At 44.9% G+C, this 16,906-nt stretch overlaps 1 protein-coding gene across 1 annotated transcript; it reads left to right on the forward strand.

Annotated features, from left to right (window-relative positions):
- Positions 1 to 15,493: 15,493 nt before the first annotated feature.
- On the forward strand, positions 15,494 to 16,423 carry LOC138795305 (olfactory receptor 2B6-like). The gene has a single exon (XM_069974292.1). The coding sequence runs from the start codon at positions 15,494 to 15,496 to the stop codon at positions 16,421 to 16,423; it is 930 nt and encodes a 309-aa protein (XP_069830393.1).
- Positions 16,424 to 16,906: the final 483 nt, after the last annotated feature.

Raw genomic sequence — 16,906 nt, forward strand, 5'->3', positions numbered from 1 at the left:
TCTTGATAAATGTTTCCCATTATGTACTGATATATATACACTGTGCATAATATATGACGGGGAGGAGGAGGAGGATGAAGCTGCTGCTTTTCTCGGTTATATCAGCATAGGGAACACTTCTCTGCATGTTTTCTGCGGTTTCCCACACAGACTTTTCCTGTAACAGAAAACAATGAGTAAGAGAAGCGTCCAGAAGAGGAGAAGCTGCGGGGAATTGTATTATATATATATTTATACCGCCTGGCTCACCTGTGCACATAGGAGCTAGTAAGGTGGGGGAGGGGTATAGAGTAGTAAGGGGGGCATAGAGTAGTAGGGTTGGGGGCATAGAACAGTAAGGTGGGGGGGGGCATAGAGTAGTAAGGTGGGGGGGCATAGAGTAGTAAGGTGGGGGGGCATAGAGTAGTAAGGTGGGGGGGCATAAAGTAGTAAGGTGGGGGGGCATAGAGTAGTAAGGTGGGGGGGCATAAAGTAGTAAGGTGGGGGGGCATAGAGTAGTAAGGTGGGGGGGCATAAAGTAGTAAGGTGGGGGCATAGAATAGTAAGGTGGGGGGCATAGAGTAGTTAGATGGGGGGCATAGAATAGTAAGGTGGGGGGGCATAGAGTAGTAAGGTGGGGGGCATAGAATAGTAAGCTGGGGGGGTCATAGAGTAGTAAGGTGGGGGGCATAGAGTAGTAAGGTGGGGGGCATAGAGTAGTAAGGTGGGGGGGCATAGAATAGTAAGGTGGGGGACATAGAACAGTAAGGTGGGGGGCATAGAGTAGTAAGGTGGGGGGGCATAGAGTAGTAAGGTGGGGGGCATAGAATAGTAAGGTGGGGGGCATAGAGTAGTAAGGTGGGGGGCATAGAGTAGTAAGGTGGTGGTGGGGGGCATAGAATAGTAAGGTGGGGGGAATAGAATAGTAAGGTGGGGGGCATAGAGTAGGAAGGTGGGGGGCATAGAGTAGTAAGGTGGGGGGCATAGAATAGTAAGGTGGGGGGAATAGAATAGTAAGGTGGGGGGCATAGAGTAGTAAGGTGGGGGGCATAGAATAGTAAGGTGGGGGGGCATAGAGTAGTAAGGTGGGGGGGCATAGAGTAGTAAGGTGGTGGTGGGGGGCATAGAGTAGTAAGGTGGGGGAGGGGCCATAGAGTAGTAAAGTAGGGGGCATAGAGTAGTAAGGTGGGGGGGCATAGAGTAGTAAGGTGGGGGGGCATAGAGTAGTAAAGTAGGGGGCATAGAGTAGTAAGGTGGGGGGGGCATAGAGCAAATAAAGTATTTAGAATTATCTCTGTGATATTGGTGTTTTCTTTCTGTAGGGTGCTCCTCATCCACTATACCTACTGTAGCATGGGGGAGGGGCACACAGAGTAGTAAGGTGGGGACCATAGATATAGAGTAGTAGGTATAGGACAGTAAGATAGGCTGCGCATAGAGTAGTAAGGTGGGGCCCCTAGTGCAGACCAGTAAAGTCGGGGCCCATAGAACCAGTAACATAATGGGACATTAATACAATGTGGATCGGCCATCTGTCCTGTGGTCAGGGACTTGCAGTACATTATTCTTACTCCATCTTGTGGTTGCGGCTGTAGGAGGAGATGATGTAACTCAGTTCCTTCACTATTTGCTGAGATTTTCTTTCCTTCCATCCGAATTATGTCAGATGATAAGTGAGGAGATCACGAATCAGCTCTGCGGGGGGTGGAGGAGACCACATTGTATACCAGTCCCCATATTCAGCTCTGCTAGGGTGGGGGGTGGTGGTGGTGGGGGGTATTATTTTGGTCTCCTGATGTGGAGGAGACCCGGTATTATGCCAGCCCCCATATTTAGGATCTCTGTTTGTTCTTTCTTATATACTTCTAGGGCTGAAACGTAATCTTGCCCATCCTGAGCTGGTACGCTTGGAGCCCTGCAGTTTCCCCACTATTCACAGATACCCCACTAGGGATGCAATTGACGGACCTACTATACTGTAGATGAGTCCACCTGCCCTGTATTGTAATATATACAGGTTCTATACACAGGATAATAATATACTATTTGTTTATTAAAAATGTATTGTCTGTTATCGAATTCATCTGTAGGCTGTCCATCCATAGGCTTCACTCTGTAGGCTGTCCACCCATAGGCTTCACTCTGTAGGCTGCCCATCCATAGGCTTCACTCTGTAGGCTGCCCACCCATAGGCTTCACTCTGTAGGCTGCCCACCCATAGGCTTCACACTGTAGGCTGTCCACCCATAGGCTTCACTCTGTAGGCTGCCCACCCATAGGCTTCACACTGTAGGCTGTCCACCCATAGGCTTCACTCTGTAGGCTGCCCACCAATAGGCTTCACTCTGTAGGCTGTCCATCCATAGGCTGTCCATCCATAGGCTTCACTCTGTAGGCTGTCCACCCATAGGCTTCACTCTGTAGGCTGTCCACCCATAGGCTTCACTCTGTAGGCTGTTCATCCACCTATATGCTCCACTCTGTAGGCTGTCCATCCATAGGCTTCACTCCGTAGGCTGTCCATCCATAGGCTTCACACTCTGTAGGCTGTCCATCCATAGGCTCCACTCTGTAGGCTGTCCATCCATAGGCTTCACACTCTGTAGGCTGTCCATCTATAGGCTGTCCATCCATAGGCTTCACACGCTGTAGGCTGTCCATCCATAGGCTCCACTCTGTAGGCTGTCCATCTATAGGCTCCACTCTGTAGGCTGTCCATCTATAGGCTGTCCATCCATAGGCTTCACACTCTGTAGGCTGTCCATCTATAGGCTGTCCATCCATAGGCTTCACACTCTGTAGGCTGTCCATGCATAGGCTTCACTCTGTAGGCTGTCCACCCATAGGCTTCACTCTGTAGGCTGTCCACCCATAGGCTTCACTGTGTAGGTTGTCCACCCTTCGCCTTTACTATTTTGGTTGTCCACTCATGGGCTTTACTCTGTAGTAAATAATAATATAAAAATAAATAAATACAATAGTAACTAATAATATTGTAAAATTGATGATAATGACAAATACACTAAGAAATAAAGAATACACATACATCTTTATATAATAGTATCTCGCCGCTCTCTATATCGGTTGTACTCCCAGCAGTCCCCTGGCTCTGGCTGTGTGACCTGACTATCTCGCCCCTCACCCGAGGTTCATGGACAGATGAGCCGTTGTTGTTCCGCACATAGAACGGTACGAGCGTCTTTACTAATTAACCAGAAGTGCTGGGCAGAGATGTTACCAGCTATAATAAGGTCACAGGAGGAGCAGAACATGACGTCCTTGTGTCCTTCCTATAGGAAGATTTGTTAGACTCTATATTTATGAAAGCAACCAATATGGCAGCCATGATGGCTCCTAAATACATGCAGAGGGCTGGGAAACAAAAGCTTTACATAAGATCGAGCAACATCTATGTCCTGACCAGCAACCAGAACCTTCTCTACATTCGTTCAGTCTGGACTGGTAACTAGGGAACAGCAGGGCAAGTGTTTCCCTAGCAACCAGTGTCCGATAGAACTAATGGAGGATTTTATTAAAGTTCTGACAGCAAAGAAGTAGGAGGAGTGTCCTGGCAATGACATAATGGTGACCCCCATCTCAAGTAAAGTTTTTAAAGGAATAGTCCATGATAATACCGGTGGCGGTGTGTGTGTGTGTGTGTGTGTGTGTGTGTGGGGGGGGGGGGGGGGTCAAGGCCTTTGAACTATTAAGGCCATAGTGAACGTTTCTGAAGATAAGTATCATGGATCGGGGGAGGGGCTTAAAGGGGTTCAAATGCTGGGAGGTAGATAGTCTTCCCTATGGATTGGCCCTTACTGTTAGAGCCCGGAACCTGTCTAACCATGGAAGTAGTGGTGTACGGCAGCAGGAACAGTGACTTTTTATCCCTTTCCGTAACACAGAATTTCTAAGATCTAGTGAAAGGGTCAAAGTCACTGGAGAAACTCGTCTCACGTCTACAACGTGTTATCAGGGGATGGACTACTGAGAATCCATCTCCAGGTAAATCCTATGCAAACAGGTCACGGCTATGAAGGATTTTCCTGGAAGTGACTTCAGGAGCGATAAGATGTTTCATTACCTTCCTTCACCTATATCCATGTGATTGGGATTGGTGGGAGTAGTCCACATTCCGGGAGGGTTCTGAGAATAACCTATGATGTACAAGGAACGTCACAGTTTTGGAACGCGCTAGATCGCTAGCTCTAATGTTCATCTGCTGCTTTGGGTCAGCTCCACAGTTTGTAGGAGGTGGTGTCCCACCACGGGTGTTACTAGTATGTTACACCCCTCGCAAAAGTCTGTACTTCAAGTAACTGTGGTGATGAAGTAGTACCTAAGTTTTGCCACAATGCCGCTATTGTATGTAACTGTATTTGTATTTTGCCCAGCTGCAGGTAACTAAAGGGTTATTGTTTGTTGCAATCTGTACAACAATGAGGACATTCTCTTCTTTTCCACCTATCTCTATGCTCCTTTCTTTCTATGATTTCTTCTCCATCACTCACAGGGGATATTACACCTCCTGTAGGAAGTTGTCCCATGCGAGAGGAAGTATACACCCACTGTTAGTCAGTCTAAGTCTGGTTGTTGAGTAAAGAGGACGCAAGAAAAGTTGGTCCATGTTGTGGTCCAGCTGGGCCCTGGCTTTGCCAGGTCCCTACTCCAGTCCGTAGTCTTAGTTAGGTTCCTGTGCAGAACAGATGCACATGGGAGACGCAGACACCAGTTTCTTGAAAGCAGCACTTCTACACACTATGCAGTATTAACCCCTTAAGGTCCAAGCCAATTTTCGTTTTTGCGCTTTTGCTTTTTCCATTTTATGTTTAAAAGTCCATAGCGCTTGCATTTTTTCACCTAGAGACTTATATGAGTGCTTTTTTTTTGCGAAACCAATTGTACTTTGCAATTACAGGCATTATTTTTCCATAAAATATGTTGTGAAACCGGAAAAAAATCATTTGCGCTGTCAAATTGAAAAAAAAAACGAATTTGTTTTGATTTCGGGGAGTTTTGCATTTACGCCGTTCGCCCTATGGTAAAACTGACTTGTTATTCATGTTCCTCAAGTCGTTACGATTACAACGATATATAACATGTATAACTTATATTGTATCTGATGGCCTGTAAAAAATTCAAACCATTGTTAACAAATATATGTCACTTAAAATCGCTCCATTCCCAGGCTTATAGCGCTTTTATCCTTTGGTCTATGGGGCTGTGTCAGGTGTCAGTTTTTGCGCCATGATGCGTTCTTTCTATCGGTACCTTGATTGCGCATATACGACTTTTTGATCGTTTTTTATTACATTTTTTCTGGATTTGATGCGACCAAAAATGCGCAATTTTGCACTTTGGAATTTTTTTGCGCTGACGCCGTTTACCGTGCGAGATCAGGAATGTGATAAATTAATAGTTCGGGCGATTACGCGCGCGGCGATACTAAATATGTTTATTTATTTATTTATTTATTTATTAATTTATATTTATAAAATGGGAAAAGGGGGGTGATTTGGACTTTTATTAGGGGAGGGGATTTTTTATTAATAAAAACACTTTTTTACTTTTTTTTTTACATGGACTAGAAGCCCCCCTGGGGGACTTGTATATAGACAGCACTGATCTCTCATAGAGATCAATGCTGTGTATATACACAGCAAAGATCCATGAGATCGGTCATAGATTGCTATGGCCTGCTGCAGGCCATAGCAATCTACTGCCGAGCCGGGATCAGCGTCATTCCGACGCTGAGGCCCGGCACGGGCAGAAGAACGGATCTCCCCCCCACGATCGCATCGCGGGGGGGAGATCCGACCCACTAGACACCAGGGATAGTGTGCATAAAGCCCTTCAATGCAGCTGTCAGGTTTGACAGCTGCATTGAAGTGCTTAATTAGCCGGCGCGGCAACGGGACCTAACAGAGGCACTGCCCGGCTGCACGTGTCAGCCGGGATCAGCGCCGTTCAGAGCGGGGTCCTGGCGGGACCCCGCTCTGAACACCCCCCGCGGCGCCATGACGTATTAGATACGTCATGAGTCGCTAAGGGGTTAAGCTACTCCAAGTAGGACAAGTCAGTCTAAAAGTGCAGGACAGTATCCTGAGGAACTGATCCGGATAGAGCAAAGTTGCTAGAAGCCTACGCACTCTATCTCGCACCGCGGGTGTAACCAGGAAACCTAGGCCACTCTGCTCAACCCAGGTAACAAGGTCTGGGGCTTGTTTCACTCTCATAGGACGGGTCACCTGACACTGGTGGGCAAAACGTGGTATAGCGGCAAAGGTCGAAACATGGGCACAAGTACACTTCTATTTTCAAGTCTTCAGTATTCTACTACTTCTTCTTCTTAGGTTCCTGCAGAGCACATTACTACTTGGGTTGGGACTCTCACGGCCTACTCCTCTCTACTCCTCTGAAGCTGCAGTACCGACTTCTCTTTATAACTCGAGACTCTCTCAGTACAAACTCCTCTCAACTATTCTCAGCTCTACTTCTCTAAAGGTCCTCAGTACAGCTTCTGTCTTGTCAAGTCTACAGTCTGCTGTCAGCTATAGTACAAAGTTTTCTCTCAATAAAAAAGATCTATTTATGCTAACTGGACTTATTATTACTCAGGCACCTACACAGGAGGTACCCCATCCTTGGGTCATCTCTTCTTTCTGTGTGTGGCGGTACCGATAGTCCGGGTGGTTCGTAACTCCACTCCGGACCACTGTGATAAGTACCTAAGGGCCACCCTCACAGCCCGGCAGGTCACCGACCACAGGGGAAAGGGGAAAGCTAGCCACTCTAAAATAAAAGCAGGTGTGCCTCCATACCTGTGTGTCCACCTGGCCCTGGCGTCACGACAGTATACAGTCTGGCTGAGCTATATCTCGACCAACCACCACAGTAGTGGCATCACACAGTACCATCTGGCAAGTGACCGGTCGAGCCTCACAGGAGTGCACCACACCTGGTCTGGGGTTCTGCTGGACAACACATTGTCATCATACCATACATACTGTAATGGCTGCAACCTTCCATAACGGGCCCCCACCGTACAAAATACTGGGGTCTTCTTATGTGGTAGGGGGACCTACCAAGTCCTTGTAACCCGCGACCAAATTCCATCAAAGTTGGATCTTGTGGAAATTGTATCACAGTCACATTAATAATCATTAGATACAACGTTCTGTTACAACATTGCAATCTTCATGGTGCCTGAGGTATTAGGCAGATACAGTAAGCCAGGAGTGCATTAGGCGGCACTAGCTTACTGTGGAGAAGGAAACAGATTTAGACCGTCAACTGTAACTTACCCGGCACAAAGATTCTACAATGGGTTTAATAAGTGGAGCAAGGAATAGTGGAGCCCCTGCTTCTCTTTCTAATAGCAAAGCAGAGCCGGGCGGGCTGGGTCACCGCATGGGCCGCCAACAGGTAGAGGGCGCACGGCAGTGCCCGACAGTACCCAGTCCTCTGAACTCACTGCATGATCAAAAATCAAAAAATACCATAGCACACCTAGATAGTCCTTCAAAGACTCAAAAATGATGAAAGAATTGTATAAAAATTAGATGAAACAAAGTTACCATTCCTGTAGTCCGTCAGGACAAAGTCCATAGAAAAAATGCAAAGGTAACAGCATCAAGGCGTAGTAAAGTGCAAAAAATGAGATATTTATTCCCTCATGGCAATAACATAGCAGCAACGTTTCGACAACACGGTCTTTCTCAAGCTGATGAGAAAGACCGTGTTGTCGAAACGTTGCTGCTATGTTATTGCCATGAGGGAATAAATATCTCATTTTTTGCACTTTACTACGCCTTGATGCTGTTACCTTTGCATTTTTTCACTGCATGATCGGCGCATCCACCACCTCCCCCGGACCCCACTGGGCTCTGAGCTGAATGTACCAGCTTAGCCCAGACGGCACCCACCAAACCTTCCCACCCTCCCTCCAGACCCTACTCACCGGCGCAGCCAGGAGCACCCCCTAGGGCAGGGCACAAGTGGACATTTTAACTATAGGGGTAGAGACAAGGGGACATTATAACTATAGGGACAGAGCACACGGGACATTATAACTATAGGGACAGAGCACAGGGGCACATTATAACTATAGGGGCAGGGCACAAGGGGACATTTTAACTATAGGGACAGAGCATAGGGGGCATTATAACTATAGGGACAGAGCATAGGGGGCATTATAACTATAGGGACAGAGCATAGGGGGCATTATAACTATAGGGGCAGAGCGCAGGGGGGCATTATAACTATAGGGGCAGAGCATAGGGGGGCATTATAACTATAGGGGCAGGGCACAAGGGGACATTATAACTATAGGGGCAGAGCATAGGGGGCATTATAACTATAGGGAAAGAGCACAGGGGGCATTATAACTATAGGGGCAGAGCATAGGGGGCATTATAACTATAGGGGCAGAGCATAGGGGGCATTATAACTATAGGGGCAGGGCACAAGGGGACATTATAACTATAGGGGCAGAGCACAGGGGGGCATTAAAACTATAGGGGCAGGGCACAAAGGGACATCATAACTATAGGGGCAGAGCATAGGGGACATTATAACTATATGGGTAGAGCACAGGGGGAATTATAACTATAGGGGCAGAGCACATGGGACATTATAACTATAGGGGCAGGGCACAAGGGGACATTATAACTATAGGGGCAGGGCACAAGAGGACATCATAACTATAGGGCAGGGCACAAGGGGACATTATAACTATAGGGGCAGGGCACAAGGGGACATTATAACTATAGGGGCAGGGCACAAGGGGACATAACTATAGGGCAGGGCACAAGGGGACATTATAACTATAGGGGCAGGGCACAAGGGGACATTATAACTATAGGGGCAGGGCACAGGGGGCATTATTACTATATGGGGGCACAGCAGGGGCAATATTTCTCAAGATTTGCCCTGTTGCCAAAATTACCTAGAAATTGCCCTGTTGCAGAGCTTCATCCTAAACTGGCTGAAAACCAGCTGATTCTAGCAAAACCACCCAAAATGAGTCAGAGATTTGCGGGGGGGGGGGGGGGGGGATCATCCGGGCAGCCCATAGCATATAGCAGCGGTCTGCTGCTGCCGCAGATCCTATTCCACGAAGCGACTGTAGCAGATCGCTGCTATATGAGTAGTTTGTCTTCTAACATGTTGAAGGACAAACGACTACATTGATCAGCCGTCATTGTTCATGTCGGCTGATCGTTGTGTTCTATTACACAGGACAATTATGGTCCGTAACCGTCCGATGATCATTCTGTGTAATAGGGCCTTTAGTCTCAACCTAAGGGTCCTATTACACAGGCCGATGGGGGCCCGATAATAACTATAAACGCCCGCCGATCTGCTAGATTGGCGCTCGTTTACTGGGCCTATTACACGTCCCGATAATCGTTACCGATGTCCTTGCAGCCCTTGCTTAAAGGGGTTATCCAGCGCTACAAAAACATGGCCACTTTTCCCCCTGTCTTGTCTCCAGATTGGGTGGGGTTTCAAACTCATTTCCATTGAAGTTAATAGAGCTTAATTGCAAACCACACCTGAACTTGAGACCTGAAAGGAGAAAAAGTGGCCATGTTTTTGTAGCGCTGGATAGCCTTTTTAAAACTGTATACATTACCTATCCATGCTGCAGGGCTCCTCTTGCGCCCTGTTTCTCACCGGGTCCCGCGCGCTGCAGCTCTATAGCGGCCTGTCTCAGCTGACAGGCCGCTCAGCCAATCACTGGCCGTGGCGGTCAGCTGAGACAGGCTGCTCTAGAGCTGCAGCGCGGGACCCAGTGAGAAACAGGGCGCAAGAGGAGCCCTGCACCCTGGATAGGTAATGTATACAGTTTAGAAATCGTCAGCCGCCAGCCACGCACAGCTATTACACGTAGCGATGCGCGGTCTGCGCCCGACAATTATAGGCCCAAACCTATATCAACGATCAGCTGATAATCGTTGTGTTTATTACACGGAGTGATATTCGGATTATCGTTCCGTGTAATAGGGCCCTAAACCATAGCTATAGGCAGGGAGTGTATATAGTTTACAGTGTAACTCAGCCGCATGACTGGTTTGTCCTAAAGTAACTATATAAAGTGTATACACTGAGGAGGGCCGGGCACCAGTATAACCCTCTACGCCGGCTCCTATTCCTGGAAGAACATCATTGTGCCAAGTGTTATCTTATCAGGAGCCGCACAATGGAAGAGATAAGGCAAGAAGCAAATATAACCGAACCACTGAATTCACAACAATATTATTTTTTTTAAACTTTGTTTTATTTCTATAAATTTTCACTTACTATAATAATAAAAAAAACTCATAGGAAAAATAAACTGATTGCTTTGATATTATCTAAGTCACGTGACACCACAGGATGAGAGGCGGCCATAGTGTTACATTGCTTCTATTTTATTTGCATCCAGTCTTACAGTTTTCTGATTTGTTAGATTTGTTAACTTTGAAATTACAAGAGGGATAAAAATAGAGAAACTCCCCGGCGCTGATACCTGGCTAAGGCTTATTAGGTAGAGGTAAATTGATCTCACGAGTTTATATTAGTCGGAGTGTTTCGATGATTGGGGAATTCTAGATACTGTGACGTTCTGTTATAATTAGTTTTTACTTTTGTAAATGAACGTTTAGTAATTAAAACTGGAAGTTTAGATGTGAAGCTGGTCTGGAAAATGCAGCGATAGACGAAAGCAATGGCTGAATGAACAGAAACAACAACCAAACACTAGTTAAATAAATATATATATATATATATATATATATATATATATATATATATAAAATATAAATAAATAAAAAAATATAAAATTATTTTTAAGTGATTCAATATTAGAATGAAAAATTGCTACAAAAAACATAATAATAATAATAATAATAATAATAATAATAATAATAATAATAATAATAATAATAAATACAAGCAAAATAAATAAAAAAAATATAATTCTGAGAGGTGGATCTGGGTATCTGTATGGTTATACAGCAAAGCAAAGAATTTACTGCATATGTGACTTTTGGCATAACAGAGTTGTCTGGTCCAATACTCTCTTTATTAGGTGATGTTCACACATAGTTTTGGCCTGTGTTTCTGAGATGTTTAGAGGGGTGCTCCAGCAAAAATGTTTTCTTTCAAATCAACTGGTTTCAGAAAGTTATATAGATTTGTAACTTACTTTGAATTTAAAAATCCCCAAGTCTACCAGTACTTATCAGCTGGTGTATGTCCTGTAGGAAGTGGTGTATTCTTACCAGTCTGACACAGTGCTCTCTGCTGCCACCTCTGTCCATGTCAGGAACTGTCCAGAGCAGGAGAGGTTTTCTATAGGGATCATCTAGTTATCTGCTCCTATCCTAAAGCTAGAGATTTTTTTCTATTGGTATAAGCAATGCTGTGGGTCTGATGGTACCTGGTTCTTTCCAGCTGATGCTGTCATTTGGAAAAAAAGAAAAATCTGCTGTTATCGATGTTATTTTTGAATCTGATGCTGTCCAAAAATGACCTGGAATCTCTTATATAGGAAAAAAATAGATTAAAATAATATGATTGTAACAATAAATAAATAAAAACAAACAAACAAACATAATACCTAATACTTATCTCACCCTGCTCCAGCACAATCTCTGCTTAATGCCAGTGTTTCCTGGGCAAGAGCAGAAGGTGTGCCAGGTGCAGAAGTATCCTTATCCATCACAACCTGGGTAACCTTCTGCTTTTGCCCAGGAAACCCTGTGGCATTAGGCAGAAACAGTAAGCTATAACTGCATGAGGCGGCAGCGGCTTACTGTGGAGCAGGGAAAAGATTTTATTGGTCAGCTTCAGGGTGCCGGACACTAACAGTTTAGTAAGTGGAGCAGGGAATATGGCGTCCTTGCTCCTCTTTCTGTGGTAATGGCAGAACTCTTTACCATTGTTTACTGTCTGGCCCATTGAGATCACTGGCACTGCCATACGTCCCCACTTAATACCTTACACTCCATGGGTCTGGGGCTCTGCAATGGCCCAGGGGGTGGAGAGCTGATCATGGGTTGTTGAACCTGAAACTAGTCTGACAGCTGATTTATAAAACCTCCCAAAAACTCTGGGGTTTGGATCACCAATAGTCTCAACCTAGCGGTCCTGTTATACGGCTACATATGGGGCCATGTACAGAGATTGCGGCTCATTGGCCGTGCATTTACACGTCAGAAAACGGGTGGCCAATAACAATGAATTTTATTGGCAGCCCGTCTCCTGTCTCCTGTTATCGATAACGATAAATTTTTTCGGCCAATAGGTCCAATCAGCCAATGAGGGGGCATTTGCTTGCTAGTCGACGGATCGCTGGTACTGGTACAAGGCCGGTTAATGTCCGTGTGTTTTTAGGAACGCTCATTGCTGATAATTGACCAATGGAAATGGTCCGTTAGCGGCAGGGAAGGGAGTTTATACAGTGTACAGGGTACCTGAACCATATGATGGGGTAATTTCTCCTTGGTGGCCATATAAAGTGTAGACATTAGGAAGGGACGGCATCTATATAACCCTCTACTACTGTTGATATTCTTGGAAGAGCTTCATTGTGCAAAGTGTTATCTTATCCAGAGCCGCTAGTCTCCTAAATACTCGGACAATGGAACAGATAAGAAAAGGCAACAAATATCTTCCTAAGCAAACATAACTAAACCCCCTAAAGGTCTCTATACACCTTTAATAACCGACGGCCACACAGTTATCTCTTCTGTCCTCTCCCTATCCTCCCCATACACAGGAAAGTTAGCCACAACCGAGCCTTCTCATGTTCTTTATGGGGAGGGGGTGGTTAAGCTATAGCCAGACTCCTCTGGCTGCAGCTTGTTTTTCAGAGAACAAAGTGTCAGACATTGACTTTCCATCACATTCACCTCCTATCTACACTAACATCATCTGTCTGTGGATGGTCAGGAGAGCCCCATATGTGGTCTCCTACCACGGGTGTTGCTATTGGTTACACTCTTCATAAAAGCCTCTACTTATTGTTAGTCAGTGGTGATTAAGGTAGTGATAAACTTTCACCACTAGATGTCGCTATTATAGGTATCAGTTTTTAGTTGCCGCACAGCTGAAGGATGTAAAGGGTTATTGTTTATTTGTTTGTCACATGGTTCTGTGGACCTGTAGGAGTCTTTTCTTCTTCTATCCTATAATCTCTCACTTCACTTCTTCTAATGCACTCTTTACCCACTCACAGCACGCTTTAGATACGCTGAGGAAGGAAGTCACATGGGTAGAGGAAGTGTAAGTCTTAGTAAGGTTCCCGTATGAATAGGAAACAAGACAAGATGCAGCTCACAGTTTCTATTCAGTTAACTATACACAACAATATGAAGTGTTAAACTCCTCACAGGGGAGGACAAGTCAGAGACAACCCCAACCCACGCCGTGGACTAGGAGAGTCACAATGCAGGACAGTATCCAAAGACAGAAGTAAGTTAGGAACTGATCCGGGTGAAGCAAAGTTGCTAAGAGCCTAGGAACTCTATCTCGCAGCACGGTTGTCGGCAGAAAATCCTCAGCATTCCGCTCATCCCAGGTAACAAGGTCTGGAGCCTTGTGTCACCATCATAGGACGGGTCACTCAAAACTGGTGGGCATAAAGTGGTGCGAAGACCCAAAGGTTAAAACACGGGCACAAGGTATTTTCTTCTTCTTCTAAGTATTCTTCTACCTCATCCTCCAACATCCTGGCAGAGCACAGTACTACTTGGGTTGGGACTCTCACAACATTCTCCTCTGATTCTGACCCTGTAGCAGCCCGGCAGGTCACTGTCCACAGGGGAACAAGGTACAACCAGCCTTCTAAACTAAAAGCAGGCATGCCATCACACCTGTATGCCCAACCAGCACTGGCGTCACGACATAACATCTTAAGGCCTGGCTGTATCTCGGCCAACCACCACCGAAGTGGCTTCACACCTCAACATCTAGCAAGTGACCGGCTATGTCTCCGACATTACACCTCGGGGGCACGCCACACATACACTTTACACTGACGTCTGGCAAAAATATAAAGTGTATGTATAGGGAGCTCAAAGGGGTAGTTAAGCAAAAAAAAGAAAAAACCCTCTTTCAAAACTGGTTCCAGAGATTTTTTTAAGTTATGTCTATTAAAAATCTCAAGTCTTCCAGTACTTATCAGCTGCTGTATATCCTGCAGGAAGTGATGTATTCTTTCCAGTCTGGAGAGCAGGAGAGGTTTTCTATGAGGATTTGCTACTTCTCTTGACAGTTCATAACATGGACAGAGGTGGCAGCAGAGAGCACTGTGTCAGTTTTTTTTTTATCAGAGTACCCCTTAAAAAATGGTCACATATGGTTCCATACATCGTGCAGTAGGCTGGCTTGCAGTTTGATAAGCAGTATATTACTTTTATTTTTAAATTATTCTGTGTGTACAAGATGCTCCATAATTTCCTGTGAGCTTTGGCTCCACTGAAGCTTGTTAGCATGAGAAGAAAATGACTAAATCTCACATGGTTAGACGTCATTAAGTATTCCTAGTGTCTCATGTTCTACGTTATAAAAGGATCCTGGATTAGTAGGTAGGAGCCGCCCATAGGACACCAGCATCCAGGTCACGTTACTGGCTCTTATTTCAGGCCAATACCATGAATCTTCTAGGCGAATATGTTGAGGCTATAGTGGGCTTCATTGGGTAAGGAATAGGTTCTTGTATTCCGTTCTTCAGACACGTTCTTATGACTTCCCAAATGTTCTCAGTCCATCTCCTGTTCTTTACTTTTTTATTCTTTGCACCTATATATTTCTAGGTGAATCATTGGGTTTTTCTGTTTACGAACCAGTATTCTACAGATGAATATTTTTTAAATGCAACTTTTTGTTAATCTTCCTGTTTTGAGTATTCACCCAAAAATTCTAATAATCCAGGATTTGCGCCCAATTTATCATTTGCGACTTTATTGAAAAGTCAGTCACACAAGCTGGTGCAGCCCAACGTCTGGTCAGAATTTGTTTGCTCAATTTTTTTTTTACTTTTTGCAACTTTTTTTCCCCTAACTTTTTTTTTAATTAGACACAGTCACTACGGCAGTGCTACATCTTAATAAATAAGATAATGGAACAAAATATCCCCCAAGAGACACACACATTACACTCTTTAGTAAATGTCCCCCTTTGTCTTTTCATGTCCAAAATAAAGTAAAATTCCCTTCTTGATAATTTTTAAAAACCTGATCCTTTCGCTGGTAGCGTGTGAGGACAGGTTTTGACTATAGTAACCTTTCTATCAGCGAACACAAGTGCCCTAACCCCCCAGTCCACCATCTAGCACTGTCCTAGGCCATGTGAGTTCCCTACAACACCACTGTTCACACTACCAGATGTTTTTGCGTGATACCATCTTTTCGAGCAGCTGCTTTAATACACAGAACTTTGCTTGAAAGAGGCCTTAAATGTAAAGTTGATCCATTGATATAACATACAGATTCAGACCCGGCCAGGATAGCCTCCATAGTCTGCGGCAATGGAGGGGATGGAAGCCAACAAGACTCTTGCCACCGAAGTCATTCTCTTAGGTTTTTCCTTCGACTTCCGGATAAACATTGCTCTATTCCTGATCTTTTTTATCATCTACTTTGTGACAGTGTTCGGGAACCTTCTTATGATAATCCTCATCATGATCAGCCCCCGACTACACATCCCAATGTATTTCTTCCTTTGCAATTTGTCCATCATCGACCTTTTTTATTCCTCGTCAGCCTTGCCTAAGCTTCTAATGGACCTCTTGTCTACCCAGAGAATCATCTCTCTTGGTGGTTGTGGCATCCAGATCTACGTCAGTCTTTTTCTTGGAGATACAGAGTGTTTGCTACTTGCCCTTATGGCGTATGACCGGTACCTCGCCATCTGCCACCCGCTTCATTACCCCATGCTGATGAGATGGGCAGCGTGTTACCGCTTGGCCGCCCTTGTGTGGTTCACAAGCTTTTTTATCTCTGTGGTCCCTTCACTTCTGATGCCTATGAAGGCCTGTAACCCCAACAAGATCAACCATTTCATGTGTGAGGTCATAGCCGTCATAAAGCTGTCGTGTGGCAATATCTACATGAACGAACTTATAATATTTTCTATAAGTTTCTTCACTCTTCTCCTGCCGTTCTTGTTCATCATTATCACTTACATTTGTATCATCTCTTCTGTGCTGAAGATTCACTCGGTGGAACGTTCCAAGGCCTTTTCGACCTGCACCTCTCACATCATCGTGGTGGTTATGTTCTACTCGACTGCAATGGTTATGTACTTTGGGCCATCTTCTCAGTATTCGACGGACCAGGAAAAATATATCTCAGTGTTCTATGTTATTATCATCCCAATGTTAAATCCAATCATCTATAGCCTGAAAAACAAAGAGGTCAAGAATCGTTTTTATCACACAAGGGCTCGTGCTCATTGAATCATTGAGTACCTGAAAAATCACAGTCTTGGACTAAGATGGACATGCTTTGGCTGAGAATGGGCTTATGGGTAATTTATTGACTTCATTGCCTGGTATTATGTGTAGTTGCTGGACAATAAACCAATAAACCAGAGTTTAAATTAAAGTGAAAGTACTACCAGGTGCATCAAACCTTTTTTTATCTTACTCGTTCTCCAAAATCTCCAAAAACTAGTATATGCAGGGCACACTCCCCCAGAACCACCCCCAAACATATGGGATCTCTGACAGCTGACCCGCTTTTGGGCAGGATTTGTATATTCCTCAATCTTTTGTGGTCGGGTTCATGACTGGTGACTGTCTCATGATACTTTATGACCAGACCTCTTTATATACTTACCATTCTTGCTCCCAGACTCTCACAGAGTTCTAATGCTAGCAGCATTTGTGTGAACCATCATAAACTACATTTCAACATTGGATGGTGTCAGTTCCAGACAG

This window comes from Dendropsophus ebraccatus, chromosome 6 (assembly GCF_027789765.1).
Source record: "Dendropsophus ebraccatus isolate aDenEbr1 chromosome 6, aDenEbr1.pat, whole genome shotgun sequence".
NCBI classification, from domain to species: domain Eukaryota; kingdom Metazoa; phylum Chordata; class Amphibia; order Anura; family Hylidae; genus Dendropsophus; species Dendropsophus ebraccatus.

Bases quoted from the DNA above. Each gene is read 5' to 3' on its own strand.
- LOC138795305 (XM_069974292.1), top strand. From the start codon at position 15,494: ATGGAGGGGATGGAAGCCAACAAGACTCTTGCCACCGAAGTCATTCTC.